General features: G+C 44.4%; 1 protein-coding gene across 1 annotated transcript; it reads right to left on the bottom strand.

Moving 5' to 3' along the window:
• Nucleotides 1–80: 80 nt before the first annotated feature.
• Nucleotides 81–16,239, bottom strand: CIMIP4 (ciliary microtubule inner protein 4). Its single transcript, XM_035128522.2, has 6 exons — nucleotides 12,804–16,239; nucleotides 9,757–9,832; nucleotides 7,052–7,704; nucleotides 5,661–5,811; nucleotides 4,436–4,546; nucleotides 81–3,838 (listed from the first exon to the last, which is right to left on the bottom strand). The coding sequence occupies exons 1-6, from the start codon at nucleotides 13,413–13,415 to the stop codon at nucleotides 3,747–3,749; spliced, it is 1,695 nt and encodes a 564-aa protein (XP_034984413.2). The 5' UTR covers nucleotides 13,416–16,239; the 3' UTR covers nucleotides 81–3,746.
• Between the last annotated feature and the right edge of the window lie 95 nt (nucleotides 16,240–16,334).

The raw sequence follows: 16,334 nt of genomic DNA, 5'->3' as shown, positions 1-16,334 counted from the left end.
GGATTTTTTAAATGAATAGTGGTATATATTTTAATGAATAAATAATAAATGCTGGACTAATTCTCTGTCGTCTGCCAGAGCTAACCCTCAGTGTTACCAAACAGAACAATTAAAAGGTCCTTTGGTAAGATCGACCATGTTATTATTTCTGCTTCTTTTATTATTTGTGCCCCAAACTTCTTAAGTTGGGGGACACACCTATAAGATGTGTTGCATCCCATTACTTTATCTCAACTTTTCTGGGGGAAATGTCGATGTCTTTCACTTGAGGGCTTCAATTTTCTTTAAAGTATTTACAAATCTAAATATGTTCAGACATACATTGCCCATATATATATTTATGTGTGTGTGTGTGTGTGTGAAACATGGAATGCTTAGATAAACATTAAACCAAACATTTACTTACCCAGCTATATCAGCTATTAAATGATGGAATATGGGATTAAGCTATTAAGTAATTAAATGATCACTAATTAATCATATTTACGTGAACATTTGGGGAAAGCAAAAAAATATTTGCTTGTAATATTTTTCAAAACAGATTGCAATTTGAAAAGAAGGTCATGTGCCCACCATAGTTAAGCACTTAAAACACATATTGAATAGACTTAAACATGCTTCACTTGGGCTAGGTCATTTTCTGAAGCCAAGGATATGAAAATCACATAATGATAAACATCTGTACCTTCTGATGAACGGAAATTATTTATTGACCAGCTTCATCTACTGGCAAAAGTCATATTGGTGCTGTGAATGCAGACATGGCTGCTCATTTATTTGCTCATCTGAATATTCTGTAGATATGGTAACAACAACAACAACAACAACAACAACAACAACTCTGTATAGTGTGGAGGTCAGCGAGAGACAGCATGGTGTAGTGGTTAAGAGCGGTGGACTCATAATCTGGTAAACCAGGTTCGCTTCCCTGCTCCTCCACATGCAGCTGCTGGGTGACCTTGGGCTATTCACACTTCTCTGAAGTCTCTCAGCCTCACTCACCTCCCAGAGTGTTTGTTGTGGGGGAGGAAGGGAAAGGAGATTGTTAGCCGCTTTGAGACTCCTTAAGGGGAGTGAAAGACGGGATATCAAATCCTCCTCCTCCTCCCCCTTCTTTGCAGGCCAGACCCGCCTGGCAAGCCACAGGAAGTAGCCCACCAGTTCCCACAGCTATTTCCTGATGTCAGCACTGAGCTTGTTCTCCTAATGCCATGGCCTCCTAAAGCTTTAGTTTGCATGCTGCACTCAGCCTCATGGGATCAAATGACTTGGCTGAGCCATAACTGGAAAGCTCTAAATCAGGGCTTGTAAACCTGTCGCCCTGCCCCCCCCACCAGATGCTGTTGGATTACAAGTCCCATCACCCTGATCATTGCATAGCTGCCAAGTTATCCCTTTTTTACAGGGATTTTCCCTTATGCTGAATAGGCTTCCTCGCGAGAAAAGTGAAAACTTGGCAGCTATGGATCATTGGCCATGCTAGCTGGGGGTGATGGACCCTGGAGTCCAGCACTGTGAAAATATGCAAATAGCCAAGCTGGCTAAGAACCATTGGACACTGTTCAAATCACATATGTGCCTCATTCCATGACAGCCAGACTTATAATGAACATAACTTCACCATTACAACTTGGGTCCATAACATATTTGACTGCACAGGCTGCAACCTAACATATTTTACTCTTCAGGATAGTTATTCAGAAGAGGGAGGTGACACAGCTGGTTTATTATCTAGAAGGTATTACTTGACCTAGAATCAACAACCTTGGTCAGTAGCTGCCATTTCAGACAACTCACGCTGGTGGCCAAATGACTCCTTAATGTTCGCCATGTAATGCTGCAACTGGCATGATAAGGTGGTCTAAATCAGCGTTTCTCAACCACTGTTCCGCGGCACACTAGTGTGCCGCGAGACGCTGGCTGGTGTGCCGCGACGTGCGGCGACGAGAAGGGCGATTTGCATTGTCACGTGCCTGGCGGCCGCCAATACACAACACTAACCCACCGGAAAGCAATATTTCTCCTCCTCTTTCCCAAAGCTCAGTGCAGACGAGCCTGGCGGCCGCCAATACACAACGCTAACCCACCGGAAAGCAATATTTGGCAAGTGTTTCTTACAGTCATAATTATAATATAGGGCGGCACAGAGTTAAATTTTTTAACTTTTTTAATGGTGGTGTGCCTCGTGATTTTTTTCACAGAACAAGTGTGCCGTGGCCCAAAAAAGGTTGAGAAACACTGGTCTAAATTCCCTTTTCTATACACCTATTAAAGGTGCAGGAGCTCTGTGTTCTTTTTTCAACTGGAAAAGCTTGACCTGGGCTACTTCCACCACAATGCTATAATAAGCAATCACCCTGAGAATCTAGAGATACTTGAAATACCAACATTTTACATGTGAATGAGGTTGCAGTCCACAAAGCACATCCTTACGCCAAGATTATCCATTGATGTTAATCATTGCTAGAGAGGTTTGTTTAAACAAACAAGGTGCAATGATTATCTCAGGTTTATTGTCCTAGAACAGCAGCCACAATCTACACAAACTAGGAAGTCCAGCCTGGGTTCTTCAACTTTAAAGGGGATCCAGGGCCGGGGAGTCAGACTCTATAAATCTGAGTAAAAAGTCCAGGTTTGGCAAAGTTTGCTGACAGTCCTGATTCTCTTGGTGAAGCAGCTGATGCTCTGCTCTGTGTTCCTCACCGTGTGTGTGTGTGTGTGTGTGTGTGTGTGTTTTGTTTACTCTGTAAGAGTACTAGGAAGCAGGATATCTGCAAGGAAATGGAAGCCTTACAAGCTTGCTTCCAGTATTATGAAAACCTGTCGTCCTTCTGAAGTATAATTCTTGAGCTGACTAGTCCAAGAAAGACAGCTTAGTCATTGGCTTAATGGCATGTTTGTTGAATTGGATTCTGTAGCGCCCAGACTCATCAGGAGTTATGCATGGTTGCTCATAAAACTTCCCCTGCATCCTGCTAGCCCAGAGAAGCACTGGTAAGGTCCTTAGGTCACTCTTCATTCATTCAAGCTGATGGATGAGGGACCCAAAGACCTCAGCAATGCCCCACAGAACATGATAGCATTGCTCACAAATTTTAGGGTAGAGAGAGACACAAGTGTTTCACAGCTGATAGATGGATGTGGTAAAAGTTATATGACTGTAGGAATGCAATTGGCTTAGTACATTTTATCTGCAGAACAGGGGAAGGAGACATTTTCATACTTATTCTGTCTCCTTGCACCAATACTTCTCTGGTAGCCCTCCCCACTATACACAGTAAGCTATTCCATATCCCTCCTTACTGTATTTTCTGCAAAACTCTATTCACTTTCCTAATTTATGGTTGCCATTGTTTGAAATGGACCCATAGGAAGCTGCCTCATACCTAGCTGGACAATTGGTCCATTTAGCTTAGTATTGTTTGCAGTGTAGACTCAACACTAATCGGTGGTGGCAGTTCTACAGTGTTTCAGGTCTTTTCCCAGCACCCTATGGAGATGTTGGGAATTAATGGGGGATCGGGCTTTGTTCCATTCTTTGAAAAGCTGCACCTGCTCATTTCAAGTGACTACTGAAGATACAGAATCAGGCCAGGCTTACTATTCCCAGCAAGTCAGATAACCCAACTTGTTGCTTTATCCATATACAGAGCACATCAAAGATGGAGGCTAGATGGAGGTTTATTCCACTGCTAGGGAGAGCCAGATATTTTTCCAGAAGGTCTTCATCCCTCTTCTATGCCTTCTTAAGATTTGCCGCCTTTGTTCTTGTCCCCATATTTTTGTTCCAAAGCTTTTTGAAGGTTAAGGTTTAGCGCATTTTTCTGGAACCACCTCCCTGTTGAGAAACAAACAAATGCACACAGTTTGCATGTACATATCGTGTACCCTTTAGCAGGCACCAGGATTAAAGGGCTATCTTTGGGAGAGGCTGGAAAAGGGCCAGTAAAGGCAAGAGCTCATGAAGGCATGGAAAGGTGTCTGTGTGTACCTGATGTACAGTATGAGCAAGCTTTCTCTCCTTCTCTCTCTCTATTTCTCTCTCCACCCCCCTCTGTGTGTAATGTGGGTATGGACACTATGATGCTAACTAGCCACAGACACGCCCAAAGTGGCAGAATCTTTATCACCGACACTAATGAGAACAAGATGCCAAAAAATTCCTAGAATATGTGCTCAGCCTTGCAATGTGTGATTTGCAAGCTGTCAACTGGGGGGGGGGGATCCAAATATTTAGATTATAATAATACTTTAGGTATTTATATATAGCTCTTCTTCTAAGTGCTCCACTAGCATAATCTCTGTAATCCTCACAAGAACCCTGTAAAACAGGCTGGCACTGTTATCCCCCATATTGCAGATCTGATGGAAGATGCCTGAGGCAAATCCTTTGTTACTCAGCCATCTTTTTCCTTAAAGTCCTAGGGTTTCTTACCCAGTTCATCGGTTTTTCTTCCATGCCAATGTTTGGGGTCCCGAACTGCCCTCTTTAGTACATCTGGGGTATAGGAATCCTTCATCAGGCTTCTGCTTTCCAATGGTCCTCCTGCAAGAAAGGAGATTCACAAAACTCTTATGCTACTTGCGTCAGAGTCATCTAGGAGCTGGATCATAGGCTAGGGGGAGCTGGCCCCTACAGGAGACAACAAAGGAGTTGTATGACTTGGCTACCTCAAATTGTGAGAGCTGTCCTGAATCAACAGTCGCATGTTCAGCCTGTTTATACAGGAAGAGGTTCCCAAGGGATTTTAGCCACACATGTCTTGCCCGAGTAGGATAGATTTGGTAGCCTGAAGTGTCCAGAAAGCAGAGTGTGGAGAAAGCCTGACTTGAACCCTTCTTGTGCTTTTAGCAGTTTTTCCCATTCTGGTGACAATACTGTACAACAGGCATCCCCAAACTGCGGCCCTCCAGATGTTTTGGCCTACAACTCCCATGATACCTCGCTAGCAGGACCAGTGGTCGGGGAAGATGGGAATTGTAGTCCAAAACATCTGGAGGGCCGAAATTTGGGGATGCCTGCTGTACAATCACCTGCAATTTGCTGCAGATCAAAGGTAGTAGGTAATGGAGACAATAGGAACATGGGCGATCTTACATAAAAGCAAAAACCTCAAAGTAATGGAAGTTACTGACTGGATCTGTCCAAAGATTGTGAGGAAACAGTCTGTTAAAGGTTGGTTGGGTTGGGTTGCAGTTGTGTGATGGTGTTGTGAGAACTTTGGAGTAGGCCCCTTTAGCTCTGCATTAATAGCCCTTAATCTGCAGTGATTAGCGAGTGATAATATTTGTCTACCATACCATAAAGCTTTGCCTGCTGGTCTCTGCATATCAGAGTTCTGTTAAAGGCACAGGAGAGGCATTACTAGGTAGGCTGGGTTTCTTTCCCTGCCCACTTCCAAGTGTTCCTCCCTCCAAGTCTTCTATGTTCTTGCCGTGCCTTCTCCTGATATCTTTCCTATTTCACGCACATACACCCAAAGACTTTTCCAAGTAAACTGACCCCGCAAAAGATCTGTTCTATTTTCGCTGCTCATAAGCAGCACGTAAAAGTGGTGTCAATCGTGGGAGATCTGTGAACTCAGCAATCCAAAATCAGTAAATGCCATAACCGGAGTCAGAACAGGCAGTGTGCAGGTAGGCCTAGGATGTTCCTTTACCTTGGAAAATGTTGGACCTCAAGTTGTATCCTAGTTCATAATAATCAGCATAAGGTGATGATGCCATAGGATTCTCTAGTGTCTTATATGGCCAGTCACTGAGGCGCTTCTGCCCCTGGATCAGCCCAGCCTCACAGAGAGCACGACGTGCCTGGAAAATACAAGACGATGGAGTCAAATTCCACTTAAGGTTCTGAGGTCCTGGCTCCACCAGGTACTGGTGGAACTTTCCCCTCTCAGAGTGAGTCCTCTAATCAGGTACAAACTTGGCTAGAACTAAGGTTACCACCCATACATATTTTTTTTATGGATTGCCCATACCCTGAGCCCCTTTCCATATTACGTAGAAGATTAATCAAGGTCAGCTATTGTCTTATCATCTTCTTGTCATGATTTTTTTTCCTTCATAAAAATGAAATCTCAATGCAGCACAGTCATTTTTTTCCTAAATGATGAGTCACAGGTGATGTGTTTGCCACTCTGACAGATTACCCTGTGAATTAACCAATATGCCCCCTGATCTATGGCATCAGCCTCATATCTATTAAGAAGCTAGGACAGAAGTTTTCCAGAGCTATAACTGTCACCGCGTAACCATGTTCTGTTTTCTAATTTATCGGCTGATGACTGAAATAATATCATGCATTATACTATCATTAGAATAATTCCTTTACAGCACAACTGTATACGTGTCAATTCACGAAGTAAGCCCTATGGCCGATGGTTCTTACTCCTGGGTAATTGTTTACTGAACGGCAGCTTTATATATTTTGCATTGCTGCTTATAGCTACCGTGCTAGTAGCATTCCTATTTATAACAATGTTACTAACAGTGCTACTCAGGGCTTTTTTTTTTTCAGCTGGAACTCAGTTCTGGCACCTCTCAGGTGGGTGCCATTGCTATTATAAAAGAACAAGGGACATGGTGAGTTCTGGCACCTCTTTTTCTAGAGAAATAGCATTGGTGCTATTTCTCTACTGCTGGACTTACTGTAGCTGCTACTATGAGAGTTCCAACTACAGTGGTACCTCTGGTTAAGAACTTAATTCATTCCGGAGGTCCGTTCTTAACCTGAAACTGTTCTTAACCCGAGGTACCACTTTAGCTAATGGGGCCTCCTGCTGCCGCCGTGCTGCCACCACACGATTTCTGTTCTCATCCTGAAGCAAAGTTTTTAACCCGAGGTACTATTTCTGGGTTAGCGGAGTCTGTAACCTGAAGCGTCTGTAACCTGAAGCGTCTGTAAACCCGAGGTACCACTGTATAATGAGTAGCACTGCTGCTTCTGCTACTACTGCTACCGTATTACTTAACAGATATTTCCAGTTTTAAAAAGTATTAGGCATTCCTAGTTAACCCTCTTCAAAGACAAGACCATTACATTCTTTACCTGCTCCTCGGAAACCAGCTTCTCCACCATAGCTGTGCCAAACTTGGCCTTGATATTAGGAGGTATTATTGGGCTGTTTTTCTTCTCCTGGAGGGCCTTCCCCTCTGCTTTGACATCTTGCCCACTTGATGCTAATGGCTCTTTGGCAGTCATGACATCCTGGGCTTCCTTCATATCTTCACAGCTGCCCTTTCCGCTCTTTCGGGGAGATCCATGTGGTCGGGTCACTATAGGCCGGTATTGCCTCCCCGTTAGTTCATCTGAATTACCGTGGCCATCTTCCATTTCTTCTTGGCTAGACTTAGCCGACAGCCTGGAACCTCCAGGTTTCCCCTTTGGGTGATGATTTCCTGTTCCCTTGGAAATGGTACTGTCCAGACTGTCTTTCCTCCCTGCAGCCATGTTAATGCAGAGGGCAGAGGGAGTTTTAGACCTGAGGGACTGTTTGCTGTGGTTTCTGGTTTGGATAGGCTGTGCGGATGGTGATGCCTCAGGCAGGACTGGGGGTTCACCCATAGCTGTTCTGTTCTCGGGGTTCTTGGAGTTTATTGAGGAGGTCCTGCTGGAACACCTTGAGGGGGGTCTTTTGCTGTTGGACTGTTCCCCAGTCAAGTTGTAGGTGGCCTGTTCCTTGTTTCCATATCCAGGCACTACTAGAAGACAGCAAGAAAAGTATAACCCACAGCAAAATGTTGCAGCATAGCCTCAGCTTCTCACAGAAGTGTTTCTGTTCAGGTTGCCAGGCAACCAGCTATGTTCCCCCCCTCCCCCATTTTTATGGTTTTCCTTCCCAGCTGACAGTCCACATTCTGTGACTATTCAGCATGCTCAGGTCTGATAGGGCTCTTCGGAGGTGAGCTTTTAGGGTTGACCCTTTATGTACGTCTGCAAACTTCAGGATAACCAGAAGCTAAGTAGGGTCTGGTATGGTTTCAAATTTGATGGGGAACCCATAGCTGCCAAGTCTCCTGTTTTTCGCGGGAAACCCCCGTAATTAAACCCATTTTCCCGAATAGAGAAAAATCCCGTAAATCCCCCGGATTTCCTACCTGCCAGGGAGGCTCCTTCTGCGCATGTCTGGACATGCGCAGAACCGATTTCGGGTGTCGCTCTGCCCATGTCTGGGCACCGGAAATTGGGCAGCGCCAGCACCGGAGGTTGCTTCTGCGCATGTCCAGATAGTTGAAGTATTGAGGAAAAGCGCTACTCCCCCTGAATGCGACCAGTGTATTTCATGTTTAGATAACCTTTTCTGCTTAGATAACCTCTCCCATTGTTACCTGCTGACCGCCGTGTACATTCTGAAATTAATTTTTAAAATGTCTATGTCACAATATATATTTATATACTGTATATGAGTCCCCTAGAACCATAAGAAATGCAAAAAATCCATTGTTAATAACTCATTCTCGAATTGCCCCCCACCCTGTAAAAATCAAATCCTCCCTGGGAACCATGGGATTAGATGCTCTGACTGGCAGCAGCTCTTCTAGGGTCCAGGTAGGGAACATTCTCACACATAGCTGGAGTTTCTACAGATCTAACCTGGAATCTTCTGCATACAAAGCAGATGTCCTTTCACAAATGCCATTAAAAATAAAATTTAAAAAATCCCCTTAGTTTATTTTTTATTTACATACACTGTATTTATTTATGACATAACAACCGGATACCTTCATCTGCCCTGGCTGCAACAAAACATGTCTCTCCAGGATAGCTCAGTTGGTAGAACGTGAGATTCTTAATCTTGGGTTTGTGTGTTCAAACCCCACGTTGGGTGAAAGACTCCTGCATTGCAGGGGGTTGGACTACATGAGCCTTGTGGTCCTTTCCAGCTCTACAATTCTATAATTCATATTGGTCTCTACAGCCACAGCAGGCGCTGAAACCTTCCAACAGTTTGACTTCACCCCCAAAGGTGCACTCCTCGACTGTCTCCCGAGACAGATAGATCCCAACAACAAAGTATAACAGATATCAAATATAAGTAAAAGAGAGAGAGAGATCTGTTGGAACTAAACATAAAGGGGGTGATTTCCATACCATAGTTGAAAATAATAAATGAATAATTATCCTGTACTTTATTACTCTAGTACATTATTAAAAGACTCCATTTCTCAATAAACACACTATCTTCTTTTCTGCCCTTTCTGGTTCTTACACCATATATGGAAGCTTAACCATGTAGACAATGTTCCAGATTTTAATTATCCATTCTCTCAAGGATGGTGTTGTCATTCCCTCCCCTCCCCCATTCTGACAAATAATAATTCTGGCAGCAGTTAAGAAAGACATGAGAGCAGTGCAGAATATAAAGTACCTAGAGCTCTGGTTCATGGGGTCACGAAGAGTCGGACATGACTAAATGACTAAACAACAAGAGCAAGGACAGAGAAGCTTTGACCCTCCAGATGTTGTGGGACTCCAATTCCCATCGGCACCAGTTAAGGGTGCTAGAACTTGTAGTCTAGCAACATTTCTGAGGCCAAAGGTTCCCCATACCTGACCTAGAATCTTGCACCAGCAAATCATCTTCCTCTAAACTAAGGCCTGAAAACACAGATACGTTTTAACTTGGAAATGGAATCCCAGACCCGTGGCTGCCATATTTAGGTCCAGGAGGAGAGAATTCCATAGGCAGGGTGTCACAATGCAGGAGAATGTGAGCCAATGGAAGAGTTTCCCTTCTTAAAAGTATCTCCTACCTGTTGGACCACTGGCCATTCTGGATTCATGGTATGCGGCGGCAGGAATTGGGAAGGCCGTCGTGTCCATGGGCACCTGTTCCAAACAGAAGTAAAGAGTGGGTTATCTCAGCAGCCTTTGCAGCAGCTTGTAATTTATAATCTGTCCAGCACAAAGGGGAATTGGAGAGGGAAAGTGGATTTGGTGAAATTGTGGCTAAATTGACACTAGAACAAAAACATCCAACTCAATTCATTCTCTTGATCACTGCACTTTATCTGCTGTTCTGTAGATGTCTCCAGATGTACATATTGGATGTACAAATTGGATGTAACTCTAATATATCTTATGAAAATAATAGACTGTGTATAATCTGCTTCATTACATTGGCATTCTGTCTTGTTACTACATTAAATAAAAATACACTCTACAGAGCTTCCGGTATGAAAGTGGATAGAATTTGGGGTTGAGAGTTTCCTAGCCAGTCTCTGTAGCTCTGCCTTTAAGGGCAGCTTGAGCTAGGAATCGGTGAATTTGAATTTCCCTCTGCTTTTTTTGTTTTTACAGACTTATTTTCAGTTCTCCACATTTCCAAATCAGTTTTCAATTTTTTTAAAAAAAAGTCCTTACAAAAATTCATCAGCATTCTAGTGCAAATTCCTCCCAATATTCACATTTTTATATGTAGCTTTGCCATATACATGCACACATACAGTATATGCAAATAATTTCCCCAGTGTAATGCATTTTTGTCTATCTAATGTATGCATTTTTTTTTTACGCAATACTTGGCCAGAGAACTGCACTACAAAATTCAGAGAAGTGCAACATTCTAAGGATGGTTACAGGTAGGTAGCCGTGTTGGTCTGAGTCGAAGCAAAATAATAAAATTCCTTCAGTAGCACCTTAAAGACCAACTAACTTTATATTTTGGTATGAGCTTTCGTGTGCATGCTTCTGAAGAAGTGTGCATGCACACGAAAGCTCATACCAAAATAAAAACTTAGTTGGTCTTTAAGGTGCTACTGAAGGAATTTTTTTATTCTAAGGATGGCTGTGTTTTGGCTCATATAGTGTCACGGGAAATGTAAATATGGTAGGTTTGTCTTTAAATGCAAATCGAGCCAAGTTTGTTTTTCATTCCTTGATCTAGTATTAATTTTATAGTTTAGTATTTGTTGCTCATTTCCATGCTATTTGATTCCAGTAATAATCCATTTGTAAATAACATTGAGATGTGCTCTTACCTTGTGTTATATTCTGCTATATTTTGGGAATTGGCTTTTACATCTGAAAGCTTAAATATAATGAGGAAACTCACAGTTAAGAGGAACATCAGGGAAATGGAATAAACCAGTGATGGCCAAACTTGGCCCTCCAGCTGTTTGGGGACTACAATTCCCATCATCAATGACCCCACTGGTCCTGTTAGCTAGGGATGATGGGAGTTGTAGTCCCAAAACAGCTGGAGGGCCAAGTTTGGCCACCACTAGAATAAACAGCCATGTGAATGCAGTCATGGTTGCCTTGACAATTTTTAAATTTGAAAAAAGAGAGAAATATTTAATTGAGAAATTCTAAAGAATCTGTCAGGTATTCTTTATCTGTAATTCAAGCACTGTAGGGGAGATTGGACTAGGTGACCCTCTGGGTCCCTTCCAACTGCACAGTTCTGATGGAAGGCACTTCACACCACTGAGGCCACCTGAGCCTCAAGCGACAGCAGACTGTAATCCTATCAAGAGCAGGCAGCCTCCCATCCATCTGCCCTAGGGAACCGCCCACTAATAGTGCCTCAGTCGTATCTGGTTTGAGCTTCAGTTTGTTGGCTCTCATCCAGTCCATTACAAAGGCAAGACAACTTCTACACAACTTCTTCACACTTCTACAGGTGTGCTTATATATATGCTTGCTGCTGGTCAAAATCAGAATGTACTTATGACTTTGTCCGCAGCATCACAATATAAAATATAATAATGTCACAAAAAGACAGGGAAACTGAAAGGGAAGAAGAAAGTGTTTGAGCAGATTTGGAAAGGAAAAATAAATAAATTACAGAATAGAATTATTAACCTAGGAATAGAAAGAAATAGAAATCAAATAGTACAGCAATAGTGGAACACAGGAGATAAAAGGCTGGCTTTTAAAAAAATTCTTAAGCGTGAGGCAACAAGGAGGGCAGCAAAATATTTAAAGGGAGTGATTTCCCCGCACATAAGTCATGAGAGGAAAAGCACAAAGATGAAATATTATACATAGAAATGGAGGTTTAATAATACTTGTTGATTTGTGATTTGAGATTATGAGTTTCACATATATTAAGGTATTTAGTCACCTTAGTTGGCCACAAGACAACTCTCCACAGTTCTTAACACCTTTATTGTTACCTTCATAATAATAACAACAAATATATGATATGAAAATTAGCTGTGGCCCTCCAGCTCCTGGTTTTCCTCTGGGGCTGGCAGATCCCTTGTCCCTGTGCTTAATAGATGCATCCCATTTTAAATGGTTGCAAAGACCAGACTTTCTCTCTCTCCATTTTTGTTGGCCTTTGGCTTCCGCAACTGAACCTGTTGCGGAATTCTGGACACCTAATTTTGCTGTCTGCTTTACTAGAGCAATAAAAGGCCCGCAATGCTGCTTCCTGGGCCTGGAGTGAAACCCTTCTATTCTCAGTCAATACTGAGGCTGGTCTGATTCCTTCTCTGCTCAGTATGTATTTGCCACATTCCAATTATTACAGGAATCTGATGGCATCAGAAGGTGGCAAGAGACAGCTGTGGTCCTTGAACATCCCAACCCTCTTTCCCCTCTCTCCAAATCACCACCTAGACCAGGCATCCCCAAACTTCAGCCCTCCAGATGTTCTGGACTACAATTCCCATCCTCCCCGACCACTAGTCCTGTTATAGCTAGGGATCATGGGAGTTGTAGGCCAAAACATCTGGAGGGCCGAAGTTTGAGGATGCCTGACCTAGACTTTCAGAGTCATTCTTGGTTCCCAATAAAGATCCTGAGAAAGTTGTGTTAGATGAGCCTGACCAGCCCCCACATTATTTTTCACCTGAGTCACATCCTCCATTTTGCTGGCATTTCTTGGGCAGGAAGACATGAGGCTGCTGTCCCGTTGGAGCAGGTTAGTACCAATCTCCTCCAGCTGTTGTAGATACTGGAGTACAGGGCTAACTTCTTTCGACTGGTGGACTGAGGGATCAACCTTTTCCTCAAACTGTGGAAGTTGGTGGTGCAAGGCAGCAAACTCTTCAGGATGCTGTAGGTATCGTAGCACAGGGCTAACCTCCTCAGGCTCGTGTATGTAATGGAGCAAGGGACTAGCCATCTTTGGCTCCGGTTGGCACTGGAGCAAGGGGCTAACCTCCTCGAGCTCCTTCTGGCACCGTAGCAAGCCACTAGGCTCCTGAGGCTGGAGATATTGCCTGGCCAGTTTCACAAAACCTCTGGCTGGGAACAGCACAACTATTAGAATGAATGAGCTATATATGTGCCAGGCATGTCCCAGTGTGGCCAACCAGATATGGCTCCAAATCAGTTGCCAGAAGTGGCCAAGGATAGCCTCACATGCCTGCCACATGTGGCCTGGACTGGTATCAAGAAAACAGCAAGGCTCACTGCACTGACCGGTGCTTAAATACCCAAGACTCTTTGTGTAGGTCATAGGGCATCTGAATAGTGTGTGCCTCCCTGCCTGCCTGCCTAGGAGGGGTGATTGTTGTCTCTGAGGGTGCCCAGAAGTTAAGTCCTCCTCATAAACGTGTGCCTCACCTCTTCCATGATCTCAACTGAGGTGCCAAAGTAGTTCTGGTGAATCAAGCAGATCCTTGCCAAGTCTAGAAGTGTCGACAAAGAGGTGGAACTATGAGAAGTCGCCAAGGACAGTTGCTAAGAAACCATCCCCATCTGTGAGCTGTAGTTGTCATGGGAACCAAGTAAACACAGGGACCAGCTGAGAGTTATCTTCAATGCCTTAACTTACTAAGTGGGTCTGCGCCACAGTTTCTTAGCCCTTGCCATGAAATGATAACTTTTAGGAGATAAATTTGGCCTGACTTTCCAAGGGATGCAAGTTATTTCATGCACCTCGATTAGCTGCTCAGGACAAATCCAGATGCAATGGCTCTCATGACTGTGTGTGTGTGTGTGTGTGTGTGTGTGTGTGTGTGTGTGTGTGTGTGTGTGTGTGAAGCAGCCATGCCAGATTGCATTAGAGCAGTGGTGTTTGGGAGAGACTTAACCTTCTCCCCACTTGAAATTGTCCCCTGCTTCTGAAGCTGCCATGAGATTCCCTAAGGACGAAACATGTACAGCTATTGAGCCTGCCTTTATTCTGCAACGAGGCTTACACCAGTTTTTAGGGGAGGGGTGCTTTTCATTCAGGTTATATCCCCTGGCCCTGCTGCCCTGATCCAATTCACCTATCTCTGATGGATGCTTTAAATGGAAAGCATTAGAAGATTCAGTCACATGGGGCTTGCCCCCAATCTCAAACACACTATATGGAAGCACTGGTGGAGCTTCATTCTCCGGCACTGGGGGGGGGGGAGAGCAGGCGCGGTGGGGCTGGCATGCGTTCTGGGAGTGTGGCGCGCTGCCCGTAGGGGTGTGGTGCGCATTCTGGGGGCATGGCGCACTGCCTGTAGGGGCGTGACACACATTCTGGGGGCGGGGCGCCCAGCGCAGGCGGAGGGACAGCCGCCATGGTGCCCTTGGGATCGCACTGCCCGGGGCAGAGCGCCCCATCGCCCCTCCCTTCCTGCGCCCCTGTATGGAAGTCAAATACAGTTCCAAATCTGGTCTTCACTGGGCTGTTTTGAAGAGTTCCTTCAAGCATTCTGGTACTAAATAATAATAATAATAATAATAATAATAATAATAATAATAATAATAATAATAATAATAATTTATTATTTATACCCCGCCCATCTGGCTGGGTTTCCCCAGCCACTCTGGGCGGCTTCCAACAGAAAATTAAAACACAACAATCTATTAAACATTAAAAGCCTCCCTGAACAGGGCTGCCTTCAGATGTCTTCTAAAAGTCTAGTAGTTGTTTTCCTCTTTGACATCTGTTGGGAGGGCGTTCCACAGGGCAGGCGCCACCACCGAGAAGTCCCTCTGCCTAGTTCCCTGCAACTTGGCATCTCGCAACGAGGGAACCGCCAGAAGGCCCTCGGTGCTGGACCTCAGTGTCCGGGCAGAATGATGGAGGTGGAGACGCTCCTTCAGGTATACTGGACCGAGGCCATTTAGGGCTTTAAAGGTAAGCACCAACACTTTGAATTGTGCTCGGAAACGTACTGGGAGCCAATGTAGATCTTTCAAGACCGGTGTTATGTGGTCTCGGCGGCCGCTCCCAGTCACCTGTCTAGCTGCCGCATTCTGGATTAGTTGTAGTTTCCGAGTCACCTTCAAGGGTAGCCCCACGCAGAGCGCATTGCAGTAGTCCAAGCAGGAGATAACCAGAGCATGCACCACTCTTGTGAGACAGTCCGCAGGCAGGGAGGGTCTCAGCCTGCGTACCAGATGGAGCTGATAGACAGCTGCCCTGGACACAGAATTGACCTGCGCCTCCATGGACAGCTGTGAGTCCAAAATGACTCCCAGGCTGCGCACCTGGTCTTTCAGGGGCACAGTTACCCCGTTCAGAACCAGGGAATCCTCCACACCTGCCCACCTCTCGAGTGTGTATGCATGGTGTCAGAATTGTGCCATTCCGGCTACATAAGCTACAGTACTCACACAGTAGAATATCAGAAATAGCCTGACATTTGATAAATCTTGAATAGATTGGGCTATGGCGAACTTTATATAACTGAGACGCGTGCTTTCATATCTGAAGGGGTTAGCACATATTCATTGCACTGCATGTACACATGCTGAAAAACTGCACCCAATTACAGCTCTCTGCCTCACATATATGATGAAAGGCTATTGTAGCTCTTGAAATGTGGCAGTGCACATATGCAATCCTATGCACTGTGCTTGCCGGCAAGGCCAACTGTTGAATTCAGTAGGAATAGCGTGTGTGGGTTAAGAAATCCCCGTTTCATTGGCTTCTTTTTTTAAAAAAGTCTTTTCCCATGGGATTCTCAGTGCAATCTTCATTGAGGGGGGGGGGAGTCCTGTTTAATTAGTCCATCTTGCCATTTGTATGTCTGATGCAAGATTGCATCAAGGTCTGTGTAGAAAGCCACTGAGCAGCTGCATTGTCTTCCAGCACGTACACTCTCTAGTGCTGGCAAAATATGTACCTAGGCCCTAATTGGCTGAAGCAAAATCACCGCTTCTGTGCAAAACCTACCCTTCTTATAGTATAAAAACTGGTCTTTGACCTGGGTCTAACTGCCCCCATTCAGATGAAGGATAGTGAACTGCAACAGCCAAGTGTGCCTGGGTGAAGCTTGCTGGTGGGGGTCTGTGACCCTTAATGGTGGGTATTAGGGTGAGGCAAGCTAGCTTTGTATTCCTATATTCTGCACTCGAATTCCCCAAAGGTGTCTTCACTTTGTTAGCCTTTCTTAACTGTCTTTATTGGTGAGTGGTTCTAATGTTTAGAATTTCCTTCACTTCGGTGTGG

This window comes from Zootoca vivipara, chromosome 10 (assembly GCF_963506605.1).
Source record: "Zootoca vivipara chromosome 10, rZooViv1.1, whole genome shotgun sequence".
NCBI lineage: Eukaryota > Metazoa > Chordata > Lepidosauria > Squamata > Lacertidae > Zootoca > Zootoca vivipara.
The sequence above is the reverse complement of the archived record's forward strand: the minus strand, read 5'-3'. Positions and strand labels throughout refer to the sequence as shown.